The following is a 20,562-nucleotide window of genomic DNA, read 5'->3' as shown; positions in this document are numbered from 1 at the left end:
GACAGAGGAGCCAGGAGTTGGACATGATTGAGTGACTAACCACCTAAGTGTATGATGGTCAGAATAAAGATTTTTTGATAGGGTTCTTGAAATACATGTTTTATGTCATTAATGCTCAATAAAAATAAGCACTATGTACTTCTCTCCCACTATTTCCACCAATAACAACTCATATTTGCATAACATTTTGCAGCATCTAACATACATTTTCATCTGGTTTGACCTTCTCAGTGCCCTAGGTAGCAGAGTAGGTATTTTGTTTTGTTGTTACTGGCATCATTAGCCCCATTTTACAGCTGAGGAAACAGGCTCACCTAGCTTTTAAGTCCCAGCTTGGGACTTGAACCTAGATCTCCTGACCCCAGATCCTTTGCCTTTTCTAGTTTTCCATGTTGTCCAGAACAGAGATAGTGGCAGAGCTGGTCTTAGAACTCAGCTCTTCTTACTTGCAAGGCCAGTGTTCTTTCTACCCACTGATACCTCATTTGTGACCCATGTTCCAGAAACTTCATATTTTGGATTCAGGACTCAAGATGAGTCTCTCATGCTGGGCTTTGGATAGGCTATCCTGCACATGCAAGACCAGGATGGGCAGAGCTGGAACCACAGCTGAGGCTCAGCCAGGGTCCAGCTGGGTTGGATGCTGTTAGTTCAGGGTAGGTTGGGGGGAGACATCAGTTAGGGGTCAGAGCTATGAAGGCCAGCTAGGATTTGGTAAATAGATTATTTGGGGGCAGAAGGGGAGCGAAATTAAAGAGGTTAATGGAGGTCCTGAAACAGGATGTGAGCTCTGCTAAGGGGCAGAAGATAAAATGCATCAGTAGAGCCAAGGCTGGGACCAGGCAGGGTAGCCCAGCACTCCTGCACTGTAGACAGGCCTCCGCAGGGCAGGAAGTCCCAGGCATTCATGAGGACTCACCCATCCCTCTCTGCGTGGGCCAGGCTAGCTCACGGGTGATAACTGTGTCTGTCTCTCCTGCAGCCAGAGCGACTCCAGGGGACCCATTACTCCGTGCAGTCGGACATCTGGAGCATGGGGCTCTCTCTGGTTGAGATGGCGGTCGGGAGGTATCCCATCCCTCCTCCAGATGCCAAGGAGCTGGAGCTGATGTTTGGTTGCCAGGTGGAGGGAGATGCGGCTGAGACCCCGCCCAGGCCAAGGACCCCCGGGAGGCCCCTCAGCTGTGAGTGGCCCATTGTGGCCCCAGCTTGGACTGTGGGTGGTCCTTTCCATCAGGGGTTTCTGGAAGGCTGATTCCTGTCTCTGGCTGCCAGGCTGGGGCAAGGGGGAAGCAGAGCATGGGGTCCAGTGTAGGAGATTATTATCATTGAAACATCTTCCTTCCTACCATTTGTTAAGTGCCCACTGTGTTCCTGGCACTGCACATAGTATTTTATATGTATTATCTAATTTAAAAAATCATGACTTTAGGTAGATTTTTTTTAATTGAGGTAAAATTCACATAACATAAAATGCACATTTTAAAAGTGTACGGTCCAGTGGTTTTTAGTATACTTCTCCATATCATGCAGTCATCACCACTCTGTAATTCAAGAACGTTTCCATCATCTCCACAAGAAGCCATTTCCATTAGGAGTCAGTCACAGCCCCCTTACCTGACACCCTAGCCGTCACCAGGCTATTCTGTCTCCATAGATTTGCCTAGCATTGTCTAATTTTAATAGCAGTTGTGTGTGAGCACTGTTATAATTTCCATTTTAGCTATGAGGAAATTGAGGCACAGGGTGCTTGACTCGCCATGTACACTTAAGTGGCCAAGTCTGACTCTGAGGTTAGCATTGTGAAGCACTGCCCGCCTCTCTGGACTAAAGTAAGATCCTGGCCCTGCCATTATCTTTGGACGCTGTCCCTGCCAGGACACTGCTGTCTGAGGCCCACACGAGGGCGTGTATGGGGGAGAAACAGAGCGGGCAAGGGTAGCCGGTGGTGGGTCGCCAGAGGGGGCTGGTCACAAGTCTTAGGTGTGGCAGAACCCAGACTCAGACCCTGGCCGGCTGTGGCTGTGGCTGTGGCTGGCCCCCTCTTGTTAAGGCCTTACCTGTGGCTCTTCTGTCTCTATCCTCCACGACTTTGTTCTAGTCCCTAAGATCCATGCCCACCCCTAGCCTCGAACTGGCAGTTAATCTTCTGTTTCTGAGAAGTTTTCTTTTTTCTTTTCATAAAATTTACAGCTTATGGAATGGACAGCCGACCTCCAATGGCAATTTTTGAGTTGTTGGATTACATAGTCAATGAGGTAAGGTACTGCTTGGCTTCTGTGACCTTGGAATTTATTTGCTTTTAAGGAAAACACTCATAATTGATCTGTCTGGGAAACCTCTCAATTGTTCCCACAGCATGGGCTGTCCTTCCCCAGGAGCATCTTCACATAGCTCTGAGTCCCTCATCCTCTCTGATTCAGGAGCCTCCACCTGCCCATTGAATGCATTCTCATCCTTCATTCACCAGGCATTTCTTTTTTTCCACCAAGCATTATGCAGTTACTATGTGCTAATAAGCACCTTGGGGTGGTGGTAGGAACAAGGTGGGGATCCAGGCAGAGATGGAAAAACAAGTCTCAGGTCTTAGATTGGGTAGGGAAAGCAAGGCAGACACATGCATTTTCTCTATATAAAGCAATGAGCATAACAGGTGACAGTGTAGAAAGATATGGGAAATATTCATTATAAATTGTATGGAAAAAGTAGGTTGTAGAAGAGTATGTATACTATGATTGATCCTTTAAAAAAGTCTGTGTATGCATATTATGTGCACATAAAGTCTGGAAAGTAATATGACAGTGGTTATCTCATAGTGATGAAATTACAGGTGATTAAATTGCTGCTGCTGCTAAGTCGCTTTAGTCGTGTCCGACTCTGTGCAACCCCATAGATGGCAGCCCACCAGGCTCCCTCGTCCCTTTAATACAAAGAAGATATATTATCTGTGAAATATATATGCCAGTACATTTAAATGTAAAAGTGATTGAGGAAGGACGAGACTGACAAGTACCCATCATTATGGGCCTGGGGGAATTAGAAGCTCTGGACTAGCACCGTGGTTGCTCAGAGGGTGGGGCAGGGCTAGAGGAGCTGGAGGGCAGGACAGAATTTCAGATGGTAAGGCCGGCACTACTGGCATCAGGAGCAGCATGGGTAGAGGAAGAGGGACGAGCTCTGGCCTGTTTGGGAGGCAGCTGGAGGCCCCCACTCCACTGAGGAGCATGGTAACAGGCATTGCCCCATTCTCTTCGAGACTAGTGGAATAACTTTTCATGCTTTCTCATTTCTCTCTAAAACTAGACCCCCAAAGGGTCAAAAGGTCCCTTTGGTTATTACAAATTCAACAGGGAAAATCCTGGCTCACCACAGCAGTTTAAAAAAAATCACTGCCACTGGTTCACAGGTTCCTGGGCTCATTTCAGCTCTTCACTGCCTGACTGCTCAGCTTTGTGCTAAGCACTGTGGGACAGAGAAGGGAAGTGGAAGGTCTGATCTAAGCTGCGTAAGGATGCAAGGAAGCTAGACTGTGTTGTATTTATATCAGGAAAGTCATCCTTTCCTGCTGGGACCCAACATTCTTCCAGACCCAGCTCTCTGCCAATTAATGTTTTACTAACCTTTCTGCACTCCTTCCGCGCTCAGAAGGGGTAAACATTTTATCGGTCAGCCTTCTGTGATACCCACAGGTGCTGTCAGGGCTGGACTATGCCTGGTGGTTTGCACATCCTCCTCACTCCGGCTCCTAGTAGTTGCTGGCTGTTTCCCTACCACACTCCCAGATGTATGGTGGTGGAGCCTCACAGCTAAAAAGGGTCAGCTGAGGCTCAGAAAGGAAGTGATTTATTCAGCCATTCACTTTTAGTCAGATTGAGACTGGTGAGTAGTCAGAACACTGACTTGGCCCCAGTTCTGACTGGTTGAGACTGACCGCTCCAACAGGGTAAGCGGTAGCAGCCACTGGCCTCAGCCCTGCCTTTCCTGGACTGGGTAAGGGCGGCACTGCCTACAAGTGGGAGTGGAGAAGGGAGGTGGGTAGAGCAGGACACTTCTTAGGTCTCTGTGTGTACTTGCAGCCTCCTCCAAAACTGCCCAGTGGAGTATTCAGTCTGGAATTTCAAGATTTTGTGAATAAATGGTAAGTCACCTCCTTGTTCTCTGTAAGTACTTTGGTTTTGTCAGGCTCCCCATCCCTCTTGGGGAGCACAGCTTTGCCTTTCACCCTTTAGCTGCTGCCGTTCTTCCAGAACACTAGGACTCAGGTGACGTGTCTGACTATAGCAGGGGGCAGAACAGCTGCTGCGCTCAGCACCTGCTGTAAAGGGACTGCCCTATTGCCTTTGGGCCTTAATTTAATTCAACAAGTGTTTATTAACCTACTGTGGGCATGACACTCTGCTAAGAACAGGAAGGTGGGTAAGGCTCAGGTACTCTTCCTCAGAGCCCATGGGGTGTGGGGAGGACAGGCATGCACACATGAAGTAATCTGAGTTAGAACCAGCAGCAGGCAAGAGCTCACACTGTCTTTCTTCCTTTAAGCTTAATAAAAAACCCCGCAGAGAGAGCAGATTTGAAGCAACTTATGGTAAGTGATTTATGTCAAATCCTTACACTGTCATTTGCTGCATTTCATTTGTTCTCCTGTCAGTCACCCATCCAGTGCTTGCTGAGCCCATACCCGACTCTGCCTTGACTGCTGTGGCCCAGCTGATCCGGGGCCTGCAGGACCCCCAAACACGTCTCCTTGGTCTTCCCATCAGTTTAATGCAGTTTCCCTGCAGCCAGAGGGGATCCAGGGAAAGAAAGGGCCAGCTCGCCCCACAGGAGGACAAGGCCTTTCTGCAGTATTGACTGGCTTATTTTGTATTCAGCATCCTCACCAAGTAACTGTCTCCTGTGTGGTAGCAGAGGAGTGGGAATCCTCTTAGGTGCACTTACATGCTATGTAGCGCCTGGTCAGTGTAACATGCACTTTCGAGTCCATCAATTCTCTTGTTCCTTCAACAGCTGCAAGGCAGAGCTGCTGTCTCCATTTCATGGAGAGCAGGCTCAGGGAAGGGGTAAGACCAGCGGAGCCAGGGCTCTAGGCAGGCACTTGGACAAGGGCAGGCTCCCGGAGCTCCTTCCAAGAACAGCACAGCCTCCAGACCCAGGACTCTTGAATTTTCTTTCTTGGCTTTTAAGCACACTTTCTATTTCCTCACACACAGGTTCATGCTTTTATCAAGAGATCTGATGCTGAGGAAGTGGATTTTGCAGGTTGGCTCTGCTCCACCATTGGCCTTAACCAGCCCAGCACACCTACCCATGCAGCTGGCGTCTAAGTGGTTGGGAGGCAGCAGTCCCTGCCCAGGGGCATGCCATGTTGCTTCTGGGCGGCGTTTCCATGCCTGTCTTTGTTCAGATGTGCATTTCACCTATGACAAAAGGATGAAGAACACAGCATGTGCCAAAATTCTATTCGTGTCATTTTCAATATTATCTTTACTCTTATTACTATTGTTATTCCCCTAAGTGGATTGGCTTTGTGCTTGGGGCTATTTTTGTGTATATTGATGATGAAAACATGTGCAATGTTGAATTACAGTGAAACTGGTGACTGTGGGTAGTCATTCTTACTGAAAACTGCACTGCTTTCCCACACCGTGAACTGGCTGGTCGCCTCTATTTTCGGGATTCTTTGACACTTGGTGGTACTTCATTCTTGCCAGGCATACCTTCTAACTGAGTAGGAAGGAGCCTTGTAAGATCCTTCACAGGCAGTGCATGTGAAGCATGCTTTGCTGCTATAAAAATGAGCATCAGAAAGTGTGTATCATGTTATTTTATCATGTTCTTGCTTTTGGTGTAGAATTCAGCAAATTTTCATCAAAATCTAGCCAGAGCCCTTCACTGCCATGATAGCTGGGGCTTCACCAGTCTGTCTACTGTGATGGTTTGTAGACTTCTGGTTGTATTTCTATATTTATTTTTAAATATACCGTGTGGATATTTAGTGCTATGTCTCTTTAAGTTTGGATTAGTGTTTCTAAAATGGTGGAGTTATTCTGAATGTTACAAATGGATCAAGGCATTAAAATAAATGAGATCTACCTTTCACCAAACCTAAGTACTGATGCTATTGTAAACAACAGTGTGTATAGTGCCTAACAACTGTATGAAAATCCTTTTACCATTTTAATGCAGATGTTTAACAAACCTAATCTCTTACTCCAATAAATATACTATCAAATTCAAAGGATGAAAACAATTTCTGCTTTTGTGGTGGCATTTTCAGTGTCTGTAGTGGATAAATCATCAAATGATTTAGCAGCCAGGCATTAATGGAGGGGGGAAACGCAAAGACAGGAAGGAGCCTGGAAGGCGGAAATACCACACTAAGGACAGGTTCAGTGCTTTGGACCAGTGTGGCTTCCTGGAATTCTAATCTTTGGACTTTGTCCAGTTCTTCTCAGCAAGCATCGTAATCTTCCAGCCACCTTTCCTGTGGGCCTGTGAACAGATCCCATCGATTTCTCCCATCTCTTCTCATACGAGAGGAAAGCAGGAGCGGGGGCTGGACTGGGGCAGCTGGCACTGGGGCCTCTACCCGGGGCTGCACCGCGCTGCTTACTCCACTGAGCGATGGCGCCCCGCTCACCAGTTACACCCGACGCACGTCCCTGCAGAGGAGCAAGGTGCTTGGCACTGACTTCCGTGCCTGTGGGCTGGCAGTGAAATTGCAAAAAAACCCCACAAAGCCATGTCCTAACTGGCCACCTTTCTTTCTTTGAAAAGTAACTTTTGAGATTTAGATCATATATGAGGCTGCCTAGTCAGCACCTCTTCCCTCATTTTCTTGAGAGAGCAGGTGATAGAAAACCAAAATAAATATATGTTTAAACGCTTATTTCATTTTCAAATTAAAACCAGTAAATCTCCTAAGTAGGTAGTGCATTGCAGATCTATGAGAGCCTGAGATACAGCCAGGATTTTAAATACTGGTCAATACTATATATACAAGGCTGCCTCAGCCAATCATTTTTCCCCCTGAGAGGCTAACATCTGTCCTATAAGTCAACAGTCTAACTCACATGTTTTCAACATACAAACATTCAGATGAGGTTTAAGAACCACACCCTCCTCACACCCAGGGTCTTTTCCTAACAGAGAGGATGTCACCACCTCTGAGAATGTCTCACTGAAGTGTATAAACTAAGGAGTGGTGTGACCTGGTGTTTAAAACCTGGATGTGAACACTTTCAAGCTCAGTGTCTTTTGAGTGGTGTTTTAAATCTCTCTTCACATTCAAAGGAACTTCACTTTAAGAGTCAAAAGATTTCTTCCTAGTAATTTTCACTAAGAATGATCTCATTCTCAAGAATGATGTTTCCTACATCGCTCATGCTATATTTTTAGAGCTCCCCAGGCCAAACTCCTTTTTCACACTTCCTTACTGAGATATAATACTTGGATATTTTAATTTTGGGGCTATGGCTTTCACAATCTTCCCTAGCCAGGGACTGAACCTGGGCCCTCAGCAGTGAAAGCATGGGAATCCTCATCATTGGACCGCTAGGGAATTACCAATAGTTAGATTTTTAAGTGATACCTCATTAGCATCTCACGAGGACACCGGAAACTGCTAGAGCAGATATGAATACTCTCATTTTATAGACACAAGAGCAAGAACTCCGAAAAAGGTGAAAAGCAAGCAACCAACTGGTCGTCAAGCTAGAATTCATACCCAAATTTTCCAGCTCTTAAAAACCCATGCTTGTATCTTACATTAGACTCCAAAATGTATACCTTGATGCTTTTTGTTGCAAAATGATATTCACATTGTGTTTTCCAAGAAATATGCTCATTTAAGCTTCTGGCTACTTCATGTAAGAGTAGCTCAACATAACTTTAATGAAACATCAATTAACAAATATGTCTATGCTCTCTCCTAGAACAGTTATGTAAGAAGCTGTGCTTGAGGAGGTTGTGTTTTGTTTGGCTTTTCTATTTCTGGGCAGGGCAAATCACTTTTGTAAAATCAAGCAACTACATATTTGTGTATTCACTGGAAAAGGAACAATATGCAAAAATGAGCGTCAACTTCAAACATGAAGTGTCTCTTATTCTGCTGTCAGTTCTTTATTACAGAATCCAATCTCCCGAGCCTCGTGATCCTTCTTCAGTGGCACAATGCCGAAGTCTAGAAATGGGTTTAAACCATGCTACTGTATCGTTCACCCCAGAGGAACTGATCCTTTGGTCTGTTGTCTGGAAAGCGGCAAGCCGCGTAACAGCTATTTATCTGTGACTTATTTCTAAGCACATTTTTACCATAATGATGTCTCAACCGAGGTGTGATGGCAGCCACACATGGACCGAGGTGTGATGGCAGCCACACACAGCATGTTAGCAGTCAGTTTATGACATCACTCAGAGGTGGCAGCAGCTGTGCTCTCAAGGGGCCCTCTGCCCTCCTCTTTGTCACCTCTCTCCCAGACTGTAGCCTCACTCTGCTCACAAGGGTTCAGTGGCATGCAAACAGTGTTTAATTGGTTTTCTTAATAGAGGCATTGTTGGCTGCAAGGCTGCCTTGTATTTAAACTCTGCCCTTTTTGCAGATGCCAGACCTTCTCAATAGCATTTCAGAGGAAGTTTTTTGCTTAGAATACAATTATTCAATCTGACCAGCCTATAAACAGCACCACCCATACTGCTCAATACTGAAACACTGCATCTCTGCTTTTCTGTATGTCACCAACTTTTGTTAAAGCACTCTGAATCCTGAGTTATTGATGGAACCATGTTTACAACTACACAGTCTCCTAAGTTCTTGCTTCCTTTTAAAGCAGGCTATAGGGCCCATGAGAATTCTTTGAAGAGAGAAAGTCTCTGAGACTTAGAAATTAACTTGCATGACTAACCCGGGCCCTTCTCCCCTTCAGGAATCTTCCTCCTCCTCTTCCTCCTCCTCCTCTTCTTCTGGCACATGGCTCCTTGTGCTCAGCTCCAGTGCAGTTTGGTTGATTGATGCTTCATTGTCTACATGCACCAGCATCTGCTTTAGTCAAGGACATTATGGATTAGCAGGAAGAACATTAGCCTGAAAAGAAATTCTTAATGTTTTATAATAAAATCTCAATTGTATATTCAATCCCAATACTATCACTAAGAAGTGTGGCCACTTTCCTGTTTCTCCAAATTCTACCCTGACCCCCTCCCCCAACCCCCACTGCCACAATGAGAGCTCAGTAAATGCACTAGGTTTGATAGATTACCTGATTTACACACATGGTTCTTACATAAGAATTATATACTGGCTTAGATGTGCTGCTTTCAAATGGTTTTAAATGCTTAACACACAGCTAGGAGAACATTCAAATGTGGTTTATATAGAAGATGATTTTCCTGAGGGCACTTGGTCAGAGGATATGAGGAGGACTAGAACTCTAGTTCTAGGCTTTGTGGTTGAAGCTACAGTCTATTATCAAATCCTAAACTTACTTATTCACAGAGCAGCAGGAATTTTGACATATTCCTGCAAAGATCTTCACTCTCTCCCCAGTTCATTGGCGTGACTAGAGAGAATGGAAGAGTAGGAAGGTGGAAGGGCCAACCGAAGTGTACCCAGCTGGCAGATGTTCCCTGTTTAAAAGAGTAATATACACTAGCCAGTTAATTAAACCAGAAGGTTCTTATTAGCACTCCCCAGAATTCTTTGGATTTGATAAGGTTATCTACAATTTCTGATCCCTCAGCAGAGTGGGCTGCATCCCCCCCCCAAGCCCACACTGATTAAGCTTACATCATGTGATGGTTCAGGTGCAGGCTGAGAAGGCAGCATCTCTCCTCTTCTAGAACTAATCATCGACTGGAGGGCCAGCTCTTCAACCTAGAAAGAGTGGAGGACACTTTCTTTACGATGTCACCGGGCTACTGATGTGGGTGAAATGTATTGAGCACGCTCGGAGAGTCTGGCATCAGAACTGAAAAAAATGTAACCTCTGTGAAGCTCTAGAGGGAAGGGATGGGGCTCCTCAAGCCTTCTGGGCCTCTAAAGGAAACAGCATAGAAAGCTTCCTGCCCTTTTCTCCTAGGGTGAACAGGTGTTCCAGCTGGGGCGAGGGTTCCACTCGCCCAGACCTAGCAGCTCAGGGGAGGAAAACACAAGCATGCCCTTAAAAAAGCCAAGTGTCTTCTGATTTCACACGACCCAGTCTGTCTACCCGGTAATGAGATAGCAAAGGCAAGAAGAATGGAAAATGGCAGCGTTTCCTAGCCATTGCTGGCACGCACACATTAGGCGTGTGCAGGCACTGCCTGTCCTGAGGGAAAGCACACTATTTTCATAGGTCTCAGTTTACAAAGGGCCTTCATAACCCGAAGTGCCCAGCAGGGATTAGGAGGAACATCTCACTAAAGGGGGTTTCCTCCGCACAGGTCTGGGAAATGGCTCTAGTGGGTTTCAATCTAAACTCCTCAACAAAGCAGCTGAGTCGGTAACAGATCCGGGCAGAAACGCTACCGGGAACTATTTGGCTTGGTCAAAAAGTTCGTTCATCTTACATCTTAAGTTCATCGTTCATCTGTAGCATCTTACAGAAGACCCGAACGAACTTTTTGGCAAACCCAGTACTGTGGCAGGGTCTCTTCTGGCAGGGCCTTGCTGTCTCCTTTTGCACAGTGGAACATCCGCGAGTGGGCTGCCTTTGTGAGCCAGAGCTGTATCAAGCGACCATACGAGGTAGTGAAGAGAGACTAGTAAATGCTGCAGGGGCTCGGGAGGGGAGGCAGGGGCCGTCTAGGCGAGCTTCGGGAGGTCGCCCTTCCTCAGCGCGTGGTGCGGGCCGCCCACGTTTACGGGGCTGTAGTGGTGCGGTGGGGGTAGTAGTGTATTCGACAAACTCAGATGAATGAGCCTCAGCCTAAACCTACAAGATCAATATTCTTAGAGGGGTGGACCCAGAGTCTCAAATCCATTCCCCCTTGGTGCCTGTCTACGCCCTCAAGTCCGGGGGCGACGGCCAGGTGAGGAGAAACTAATCGGCCGCAGACGCCTGGGCTCCGCGTAGAGCCCGGCGGCCTGGGGCGCGGGAACAACTGAGTGGAGAAATGGGGGGCGCGGGGTCACCTTGAGCCGATTCAGCTGGTCGTGAAGAGCCGCTTTTAAGCGGAGCAGCGTCTCCTCCTCCTTGCGCAGCTCCTGCAGCCGGCTCAACATCTCGACCAGTCACGCCGGCGGCCCGTCGGGTCGCTCGATGATGACGCCACCTCCGCGCTACCGGAAGCTGAAAACCGGACTGGGAGGGGCCGGCGGCACTGTGGGGCGGTGCAGCCTCTCCCTAGCGGCGCCTGCGCGCGTCCCCTTCGTGAACTCATGGACACCCAAAGTTGGTTGTAAACCGAATACCGCAACACTCCGGGAATGCTAACTCCCTAAAGCAAAGGGTGTTGGCGATGTAAGGGACCTGGAGATAAAAACGGTCAGATACCGTGTCAATTAATTCAGCTGAGCAGTGCTGTTCTTTCATCGGTGGAGGCTACTTTAGCTCCTCCAAACTTGCAGATGCAGTCACCAGCAAACGGGACATCAGTACAAGAGCCCTATTGAGTTGAAGGTTCAGGCAGGCGCAGATTCCTGGTTACAGCAAAGGAGTTTCCAAACAGGACTGTGCAAATTAGTGGACAGGAAAGTATTTTAAGCTGGATAGTGTTTTTATACTAAGGAACAGAGATCTATAAATGGGAGGATAGACTGCCAGCGGGGCAAAACAAGACCCTGAGTAGGGAAGCACAGGTCACTTCCAAGGTGTTCAGACAGCAGGGAAGCACAGGTCACTTCCAAGGTGTTCAGACAGCGACCCGAGTTAAAAGCTTTGGAAAAACGTTTGGGTACATCCATACTCTGCACAAGCATATTAAACCTGAAATACACCAGTGACTGTGTTAAAAAACACCTGGCACTTTTTATACCAAAAGTGAAATCGCTCAGTCGTGTCCAACTCTGCGATTCCAAGGACTGTATAGCCCACCAGGCTCCTTCATCCATGGAATTTTCTAGGCAAGAGTACTGGAGTGGGTTGCCATTTCCTTCTCCAGGGGATCTTCCCAACCCAGGTCTCCTCCATTGCAGGCGTCTGAGCTTTACTGTCTGAGCCACCAGGGAATCCCTTTTTATACCAAAGGGTCCAAATATTAAAACGTTGGCAAGCATCTCTTCCACCAATTGTATCACAGAAGACTAACACTTCTGAAGGGAAAATCAGTTTTTTACTGCTATCCTTTAAAAAACGTTCTCTGAATCTGCCCTCTTATGGTTATCAAATGTCAAATCTTTATGGAACATGGCCCATTTTCCAAAGTGGTTTTGGGGGGAAGCTAAATAATGAGTTTCTGTGTATTTCTGTTATAAGTCTTTAAACCATCTGTTTCTCAAGACAAGTTACTTTAAAACCACAACTCACACAACACATCCAATCATGTTTCTCATTGCCTCTTTGTTCAGGTCTTTATTCAAAATTAGCTGTCCAAAATGATTTGGTGTTTATGGAATAAACAAATTTAAGTTTATGCAGCAGCCTTCTTCTCCTCTGAGGTGGGTTTCTTTTCTGTGGGCTTCTTTTCAGCTGCTGGTTTCTTGGTCCCTGCAGCCTTTTTTCCCACCACAGGCTTCTTCAGCTTCTTATCGCCAACAGCCTTCTTTTCTTTGTTTCCCACCACAGGCTTCTTGCCCTGAACCCCTTTCTGATCTGATTTGGCTTCTAGTGCTGCTGCTGCCTTATCCATGCGGATTTTGTGCTGCAACAAATTAGGAAGAAAATCTAAGAATCAAATCTTTCTAAAACTCAACAGGTCCAGCAAAACCCAAGTTACTGCTTACATTCTTGGCCTGCCGAAGAATGGTGTTCCGGCGCATGGTCTTTGCGTAGGGGTTAAGCTTCAACATGATTCTCAGGTTTTTCAGTGGATTCTTCTTCAGGACTCTGCGATGAATCTTCTTGCTATAAAAAAGCAGATACTTATTATTAAACAGTTTATACATGTGTGAAGCTGAACAAGAATTACTGTGAATATCAAAACTTTACCGTGGTGCTCGGAGTGCTCTTTGGATTTCTGGGCTTTTCAAGATTCTGCTAAGGTCTGTATTGAGCATCTTGTGCATGGGGAGGCTGAAAGAAAAAACATTTAACAGAGGCTTAATTCCTATTTCTTAACAAAAGATTAATCATTTAAGCTCTACAGAATCTAATCAGAATTTCCACTATACTATTTCCACATATTGCATGTGTATACGAGGAAATGACAACATAATGCATTATTTAAAAAACATGCAAATCCATTTTGAACAATATCCACAGCATATATGTGGTGAAGTCCTTGCTGTCTCAAGTGCCAAGAGTAAGACACGACTTCGTGACTGAACAACAGCATAAACATCTATGTCCAGCATACAAATTATACTCACTTGTAGTTACTCTTGAGGGAGGCTGCTTTACGCCAAGTGCCATACAGCTCATCTAACTTTCGGAAAGCACTTTCAGTCCAAATGCAGAAACGTCCCACATGACCACCAGGAGCAAGTTTCAAAATGTTCAGCTTGCTTACATTAAGCAGAGTAATTCCTTTGTAAAGGGAAAAGGAGAATTAGGGATCCTGTATTTCAGGAAGTGAAATGCAGATCATGTTTATAGCACCTAAGAAATATTTTAAGCACGAATGTAAACATCAAACGTATACTTATTCAGCCACGAATCAGAAGTTCCACAAAATCATGTGTTTCAGAAACACGGACCATAAAGTGGAATCTCATCATAATAAAAGCTGGGTAAGCTTGCATAACACAAGTAATTAAAACATGTAAGCAGTACGATTATTACCAGGGATGTTTCTGAAGGCCTTGATGATCCCATTGTCCTCATTATAGATGATGCAGGGTCCCCTGCGCTGGATGCGGCGCCGGTTTCTCATTTTGCCTTTGCCGGCTCTCATTCGCTGAGAGGCATAGACCTAACAAAGTACAGTTTGGTATTCTGATTGAGATTTGATCCCTGTATTAAATCTTCATAGTTTAAAAAAACTTTAGTTTTACAGATGAGGAAATTGGAGGCACAAATGACTTGCCTAAATTTAACATAGCAATGAGCTTTCAAACTCAGGGAATATGGTTCCAGAGTCTTTGCTCTCATATCCACTAAGGTTTACTTATACTGTCTTTCAGTAACCTTTTGAAATGTAAAAAAGTTTGGCAACGAACTTGTATGAAGAACCACAAAACCTACCTTTTTGATATCATTCCAGGCCTTAAGTTTCTTCAGAAGCAAAACAGCCTCCTTGGTCTTCTTGTAGCCTTCAACTTTATCTTCCACCACCAAAGGAAGTTCAGGAACTTCCTCTATACGATGACCTGACAAAGCCAATTAACACTGACCTGGTTACTCTGAACCCTTTGAAAAATTTAATCAAATCCACAAAATCAAAGTGGCACATTTGCCAAATCAGAACTACCACAAAGATCATGTGTTTCAGAAACACGGACCAATTGAGTGGAATCTCATCATTTCGACAAACGATGTAAAAATTACCTCATTACACAGTAGTCACTGAGTTGTTAGACTGAAGTGGCTATAACTAGCATTTAGTAGAGGGAAATGTAGTCAGACACTCTAGGATGAAGAGAATTCACACATGCTATCAGGTTCAGATTTAAGAAAGGTTTACAGGACCCCTAGAAAATAAAGTATCACAAACCTTTAGACATGACCAGCGCCGGTAAGGCTGAGGCAGCCAGTGCAGAGCAGATGGCGTATCGCTTCTGCGTTGTATTCACTCTGCGGTGCCAACGTCGCCAGGTCTTGGTTGGTGCAAACATGCGGCCCCCACGACACATCTATTTTCCCAGTTAAGAATCACATTTCTCCAAGTTTAGCAATTACAATCAGGTTATGCCTTGCTCAGTAAGAATTTTCGTCACCCTTCTGAACCAGCCACTGACAGCAGGCAACTGTCGCTGAGGACAGAGTCAGACGCAAATTACGACATCATTGCAAGCAAAACCTTGTGCTGCCAAGCCGGCTTCCAAACAGCAAATCTGTGTGAGAAGTGTTTTAACCCGGACATCAGTGTCTTGAGCACAGATATTTTCAAATTACTAAAATAAACAAACCAGGTTCAGTCTGCCAAATGCCACAGCTGACCAGTCTAGGCGGTGCAACAAAGGATACATTTCCAAAAGCACCCTGACCAGAACGGTGAGTCCCGCCACCTCGAACCCTGGGAATTCGAGCCACAGCTCTGCCGGTACCCCAAGACTCAGCACTGGTTTGATGACCTGAAATTGTTGAGAAACACAAGCTTTAGCTTCTTACCACACCATTCTGTGACTACTGCGTACAGCAGCAAACAGCATCAGAACATCCAGGGAGATCATGCTGTTCAGAAACACGGACCAACGGAGTGGAATTTCATCACTGCTGTGAAGTACCCCTTAAAAAGTCAACCCAGGAAACAGCTAAATCCATACCTGCTAATTCACTGACAGCATAGGGCTGTCTGTTGTTTTTGCGTAAGTTGGTGTGAACAAAGTTAACAATATCAGGTCGAATGGGAGCCTTGAACACAGCAGGCAAAGTGACATTTTTGCCAGATGACTCCCCCTTTTCGGAGTACACTGATATCAGTGGACGAGCACACGCCTGAAAAAAATAAAAAATATTTATATTGAGAAACATCATCAAAAGCACTCTTCTCAAGCACCAACAAAAGCATTAAAGGCTCATTTACAGAAAGGTCTAGAATTTGATGAGGTAGATATCGCTTAAGCCAAAAACAAAGACTAAGTTATCAACACGCCATCAGGTCTATCAACATCAAGAAGTACTTGAAAGATATCTAAATTTCTCAAGTTCTGCCACAGGATTTCCATCATTTTCAAAGAGATTGCTTTATTATTAAACTTTCAAATCGGGCCTTAAAGAGCAAAATAATGTCGATGTATGGCAAAACCAATACAGTAAAGTAAAATAAAGTAAAAAAAAAAAAACCAAAAACCATAGTGTAAGGTCTGAAAATGCATTTTAATGTCATCATCCAAACTCTCACCCCAAATGTGACCAAATCTTATCTACCAGGGCTCTACTTCAAACATCCATCCTTTCCGGTCATCCCATTCCAAACACATCTTCCAAAACTTACTACTAAAAAACAGCCTTGTTACTTCTTGCTCAATTTTCTCCAGAAACTTACCCCCTGAAAGTAAAAGGTCCTAAGCATGACCTACAGAACCTGCTCAACCTGGCTGCCCACAGCCCACACTCTCTTCCAGATTCTCAGGCCTACACTCAGGGCCATCCCTCTCCTTCCTCAGATTTAACAAGTATTCTACCTAAACATACCCTTCCTCACCTAGCCTCCTTCAGGTGTCTCTGAAAGTCCAATTACCACCTCCTCTCCAATTCCCTGTCTACAACACTACCATTGAACATTTCAATGCATCTTGACCAACCCAATTACGATCAAAGTAGCATACTAGTGCTTTTTGCATATTGTGTTCACTGAACTACCCAAGGCACATGGTGCTTTTACAAACGCTATTTATGCAGTAGCTACAAAACAAGTAAAATTTAATGCAAGACCAGAACGCTTTCAGAGGCAATCGCTAAGATAAGCACACAATAATAAAAAATAAGTGAAATAAAAGTTTTTTGTTTAACGAAGTCTCTCTTAAGTATTCCTCGCTGAATAAGAGTACAGAGACACAAAATCCCAAATTGACTCACCTAGCCATAGACTAACGCTCTGAGAACTTCCAAGTCTTCAGCGGAACCCATACTTTCTAAGATCCAAGAGAAGCTAGAATCCCAAAGGTCCCTCTGGCTCCAAGAACTATCTGGGGTTCCTCCTTGTTATTCAAGACGCGCCCGGCGCCGGCCCGCACACGTTGCCTCAAGATGGCTGCCGTAGAGCATTACTACCCACGTCCTAGCCACAAACACACGCCTCTGGTCCCCATCTCCTTCTCCTCGCTTCCCCTACTGAAGACTTCATGCTCTGAACACCCGAGCCCATTCCTGCCAAGCCCCGAAAAAAGAAGCAGATCCAGAGGAGAAGAGTTCTACTTACCATGGCCGGGAGAGGAGAAGGCCACGCTCCTCTCACCCCGGCGGCTCCCACAGGAAAAGGAAGTGCCTAGTACTCCCACTCCATATGTAACCTTCAGCTCGTCCCCCAGCCTGCCCCGCCTCAGAATCAATTCAGGGATATAAAATATCTCTCCACCACGCTAAAACAATAAAAATAGCATGTTACTTCTTCATATATGTCAAATTACGGTATTTATTGACTTCCATAGCTAAAAAGAGCTCTTAGAACCCAGGGACTCATTTTCGCGGAGTAATCCATGAGAGGCCGTGGCCAACTCTCGCGAGACGAGTGTCTTTTCCCCTCAACCAGTATAATTTATTTTAACTTTTTCTTACGGGAAGGGGAAACTATTGAGACAGGAGACACCGCTCTGCGCTATAAAACAGTAGTTTAACTGTAGAATGGAGCCTGTTGGAGGGGGTAAAAGTAGTCCCGGCAAGGAGGTCACGACCCCGTACGTCAGCGTCCGGCGCGCATTTCAGCTTGGCGGTTTCGGGTCTTCAGTCAAACTGGGGCGCAATGTGGTCGGGAGCTAATCGAGCTGCTGAGGAATTTTACGCTGGTCTCCTGCAGTGAGTTGTAGTCCCTAGTTTTGGCTTGACTTTGGCGACAGCACTTCTTCCTGGGGGTATCTCGATCTTCGCCCCAAGCTTGCCGCATACCTGGGGATTAGCGCCTTCCCAGTTTCCACCGGCGCGAATTTGTAAATTGAGTTCGCTTTCCGGGGATCTGGGAGCGGCAGAGAGGCCGGTTTTCTGCTCCATTGTGAGGTTAGCCCGGTGGGCCCTGTTGCTTTTAGTCTCGTTTAGAAGAAAACGTGTACTTTGTCGCCGGCGGTGGAAGGTGACGAATTTTACGAGAGATGTATTATTCAATCCGATAATGCACACACAACTTGTGATATGTTAGAGGCATCGAACAGGATACAGAAAACTAGATGTTGATATAGTTCACCTGTTTAAAGCCTTGATGGTGTGAAACGTGTTTTATAGTTTATTCAAGATGGTTTTTTGAGCAGCAGTCAGTGATAACGTGATGGTGTGTCTGCTCTTCAAAACACTTGTTTTACAGTGCCCTAGAAGGAAATGGCAACCCACTCCAGTGTTCTTGCCTGGCGAATCCCAGGGACGGAGGAGCCTGGTGGGCTGCCGTCTATGGGGTCGCACAGAGTCGGACACGACTGAAGTGACTTAGCAGCAGCAGGACTTCGTTTTATTCGTATAGTGAAAGTGAAGTCGCTCGGTCGTGCCCGAGTCTTTGCGACCCTATGGACTGTAACCCACCAGGCTCCCCCATCCATGGCATTTTCTGGGCAAAAATATTGGAGTCGGTTGTCGTTTCCTTCTCTAGGGCATCTTCCCGACCCAGGGATCCAACCCGGGTCTTCCGAGTTGCAGGCAGACTCTACCATCTGAGCCAACAAGGGAATCCTCACATAGTGAAGTACTAGTAATAAAGTGGATTCCATCCAGTTCTGTAACCGACACAAAACTCCAATCCAGTAGTTCTCAAACTTGAGCGTGAATCAGAATCACCTGGCAAGTTGCCAAAACAGATAGCCGGGCCCACCTCCAGAATTGTTGATTTAGTAGGCCTTGGTGGAGTGGGATGAGATGCTTAGAGAGCATCTCTGACTCAATGGACATGAATCTGAGCAAACTCTGGGAGATGTGAAGGACAGGGAAGCCTGCGTACTTTACTCCATGGTGTCACAAAGAGTCAGACAAGACTGAGGGACTGAACAACAGCAGGTTCTGGGTCGAGCTAAAGAGTTTCCCTTTCTAGTCAATTTCAGGTGAAGCAGATGCTGCTGGCCTGACACCACACTTTGATGACCAACTGCTGTAATCTAACCCCTTTTTCTAAATATCATACTTTTTCATTATTTGTCTTCATTGCTTTTTATCCTGCTTATAAAAGTGGTACTGCTTGTCAATTTTTTCAACATTGTAGAAAGATCACTAGCTTTTTTTTAGCATTTATTTGTATTTGTTTATTTGGCTGCACCAAATCTTAGTTGCAGCCCCTGAGATCTTCATTGCCACGTGTGGGATCTTTAGTTGCAGCGTGTGGGATCTTTAGTTGCGGCTTGTGGGATCTAGTTCCCTGACAGGTTTGAAACCAGGCACCCCCTGCAGTGGGAGCCGGAAGTCTTAGCCACTGGATCACCAGGGAAGTCCCTCACTAGCTTTTTCTTTTAATTAGCAATATGATAGCTTTCAGTATGACAGCCTATAGATCTGTTTTTAGTGGCTATATAATATTTCATTGTTTGGCTAGTTTATGTCTATTTAACCAGTCCCTTGTTGATAAATTTTACTTAGACTCTTTCCTGATTCTTTCATAAGTGTTAGTATTTCTCTCCACTTTTGAAGCATCAGTTGTCTGTCTTCTCTTTAAGCCCCCATATCACCTGTGTAGCCACCTGCCTACCGGAAATGTCCAAGTGAGACCTCAAACTCATTATCTGCGAAGCTGAGTCCATCTGTTCCCTGCAGTGTGACAGTTCCCTGGATTCTGTCTCTGAGTTAAGAGTTCCAAGTCCAAGACTGTCACTTGGTTCTATTTTCCGCCACCTCCATCCCATCTAGTTAGTCACCAGCTACTTTTGTTTTCCCTGCATCCTGACTGCTTTGTTTACCATCATCACTTTTTTAAGTACTGCAAATTATTTAGTTATTTTCTGGCCTCCTAGTTTATCTCTCCACATCAGGAAGTCAGAGAGATTTTCTCATTTAAAATCCTGTAGTGAGCTCCTCTTAGCTTTCAGGATAAAGTTGAAGCCCTCCAGCAAAGTCTCTTCCTGTGCACCACTGCAGCACCCTGCACGCCCCTCTTTGAGGCTCATCACCCTGTATTGCAGTTGTTGGCTGCAGTCAAGACTGTGAGCCAGGAACTATGCATTTGTTTTATATCTTAGACATTTAGTAAGAATTGTTGACTTAAAAAATGCACAACCTAAAATTACTGTTACTCAGGGGCCTTACTGAGTAGTATAGCTTGGCAGTCAGCTTCAGATAGCTCTAAAGAACTGTTCCTAAAAGGTAAGGGAGGAGCCAGAATATATAGCAGTTTTGCTGAGGGAAATAACAAACAAAAATGTAGTTGAACATCAAAAGTTTACTACTAATCCCAAGAACAGACATCTCAAGTTAATGATTATAGTGCTTTTCCACTTTGGGGAAGATGCGGGAGTCTGGGCTCATTGAAATTATTCCTTTGGTGTGTATCTTAACTGTCTAGTTCTGAATTCTCCTCAGGGTGCACCAAGGTAGCTGCAGTGGCTGATGGCTGATGGCAGGCAGTATTGGTGGTGTATCAGAAAGACAGGCAACACTTCTTTGTTCACAGAGTGCCTGCCCATAAAATACATACTGGTGAAATGATTGTTGAATGATTGAATGATCCTTGAGTTACGCATGCATAGAGATAAACTTCTTTTCT

The 20,562-nt window shown here is 45.4% G+C and overlaps 4 protein-coding genes and 4 non-coding genes across 14 annotated transcripts in view; 2 read left to right on the top strand and 6 right to left on the bottom strand.

The window, feature by feature from the left end:
* The window catches only part of MAP2K1 (mitogen-activated protein kinase kinase 1), a 74,071-nt gene extending 67,341 nt beyond the window's left edge, over positions 1-6,730 (top strand). Inside the window, exons 7-11 of one of the 2 annotated variants that reach the window (XM_040225812.1) lie at positions 983-1,184; positions 2,194-2,258; positions 4,077-4,138; positions 4,540-4,585; positions 5,211-6,730. In XM_040225812.1, coding sequence (XP_040081746.1) covers positions 983-1,184; positions 2,194-2,258; positions 4,077-4,138; positions 4,540-4,585; positions 5,211-5,324 — 489 coding nt within the window. In that variant the 3' untranslated portion in view covers positions 5,325-6,730. The remainder of the gene's footprint in view (positions 1-982; positions 1,185-2,193; positions 2,259-4,076; positions 4,139-4,539; positions 4,586-5,210) is intronic. The other variant, XM_040225813.1, reaches the window with a different exon arrangement.
* On the bottom strand, positions 5,831-11,440 carry SNAPC5 (small nuclear RNA activating complex polypeptide 5). 3 transcript variants are annotated; one of them, XM_040225814.1, is made up of 3 exons: positions 11,111-11,430; positions 9,785-9,871; positions 5,831-9,040 (listed from the first exon to the last, which is right to left on the bottom strand). In XM_040225814.1, the coding sequence occupies exons 1-3, from the start codon at positions 11,198-11,200 to the stop codon at positions 8,921-8,923; spliced, it is 297 nt and encodes a 98-aa protein (XP_040081748.1). In that variant the 5' UTR covers positions 11,201-11,430; the 3' UTR covers positions 5,831-8,920. The 3 variants fall into 3 exon arrangements, with proteins under 3 accessions (XP_040081748.1, XP_040081749.1, XP_040081750.1); XM_040225815.1 differs by having other exon boundaries at positions 5,831-9,037; positions 11,111-11,413; XM_040225816.1 differs by lacking the exon at positions 9,785-9,871 and having other exon boundaries at positions 5,831-9,037; positions 11,111-11,440.
* A 790-nt stretch (positions 11,441-12,230) lies between these two features.
* On the bottom strand, positions 12,231-17,257 carry RPL4 (ribosomal protein L4). The gene is made up of 10 exons (XM_040225810.1): positions 17,098-17,257; positions 15,500-15,671; positions 15,201-15,307; positions 14,728-14,866; positions 14,259-14,383; positions 13,857-13,986; positions 13,445-13,601; positions 13,065-13,148; positions 12,860-12,980; positions 12,231-12,777 (listed from the first exon to the last, which is right to left on the bottom strand). The coding sequence occupies exons 1-10, from the start codon at positions 17,098-17,100 to the stop codon at positions 12,547-12,549; spliced, it is 1,269 nt and encodes a 422-aa protein (XP_040081744.1). The 5' UTR covers positions 17,101-17,257; the 3' UTR covers positions 12,231-12,546.
* LOC120853773 lies at positions 13,728-13,797 on the bottom strand. Its single transcript, XR_005718831.1, has one exon. It is a non-coding gene; the product is annotated as a small nucleolar RNA SNORD18 (small nucleolar RNA).
* LOC120853774 lies at positions 14,471-14,542 on the bottom strand. Its single transcript, XR_005718832.1, has one exon. It is a non-coding gene; the product is annotated as a small nucleolar RNA SNORD18 (small nucleolar RNA).
* On the bottom strand, positions 14,928-15,025 carry LOC120853777. The gene has a single exon (XR_005718834.1). It is a non-coding gene; the product is annotated as a small nucleolar RNA SNORD16 (small nucleolar RNA).
* LOC120853776 lies at positions 15,381-15,451 on the bottom strand. The gene has a single exon (XR_005718833.1). It is a non-coding gene; the product is annotated as a small nucleolar RNA SNORD18 (small nucleolar RNA).
* Positions 17,258-17,411: 154 nt separating the features above from the next.
* Positions 17,412-20,562, top strand: part of ZWILCH (zwilch kinetochore protein) — a 42,722-nt gene continuing 39,571 nt past the window's right edge. For 2 of the 4 annotated variants that reach the window (XM_040225806.1, XM_040225804.1), the window contains exon 1: positions 17,438-17,690. In XM_040225806.1, coding sequence (XP_040081740.1) covers positions 17,638-17,690 — 53 coding nt within the window. In that variant the 5' untranslated portion in view covers positions 17,438-17,637. Of the gene's footprint in view, positions 17,691-20,562 lie in introns of all 4 variants that reach the window. The other 2 variants (XM_040225805.1, XM_040225809.1) reach the window with 2 other exon arrangements.

The sequence above is a fragment of the Oryx dammah genome, unplaced genomic scaffold (assembly GCF_014754425.2).
Source record: "Oryx dammah isolate SB20612 unplaced genomic scaffold, SCBI_Odam_1.1 HiC_scaffold_26, whole genome shotgun sequence".
Lineage (NCBI taxonomy): Eukaryota > Metazoa > Chordata > Mammalia > Artiodactyla > Bovidae > Oryx > Oryx dammah.
Note: the sequence above shows the minus strand (reverse complement) of the source record. Positions and strands in the feature narration are given on the sequence as shown.

What these genes read in the sequence shown, in the direction of transcription:
- SNAPC5 (XM_040225814.1), bottom strand. Translation starts at nt 11,200, where the DNA reads ATGTTGAGCCGGCTGCAGGAGCTGCGCAAGGAGGAGGAGACGCTGCTC. An exon ending in ACCAGCTGAATCGGCTCAAG is followed by an intron (nt 9,872 to 11,110) that starts GTGACCCCGCGC and finishes CACTCTTTCTAG; the next exon opens with GTTGAAGAGCTGGCCCTCCA. An exon ending in CACCTGAACCATCACATGAT is followed by an intron (nt 9,041 to 9,784) that starts GTAAGCTTAATC and finishes CCTTGACTAAAG; the next exon opens with CAGATGCTGGTGCATGTAGA.
- RPL4 (XM_040225810.1), bottom strand. An exon ending in GTCAGGGTGCTTTTGGAAAT is followed by an intron (nt 14,867 to 15,200) that starts GTATCCTTTGTT and finishes CTGGGAAAATAG; the next exon opens with ATGTGTCGTGGGGGCCGCAT. An exon ending in TTCTTCGGCAGGCCAAGAAT is followed by an intron (nt 12,778 to 12,859) that starts GTAAGCAGTAAC and finishes AATTTGTTGCAG; the next exon opens with CACAAAATCCGCATGGATAA.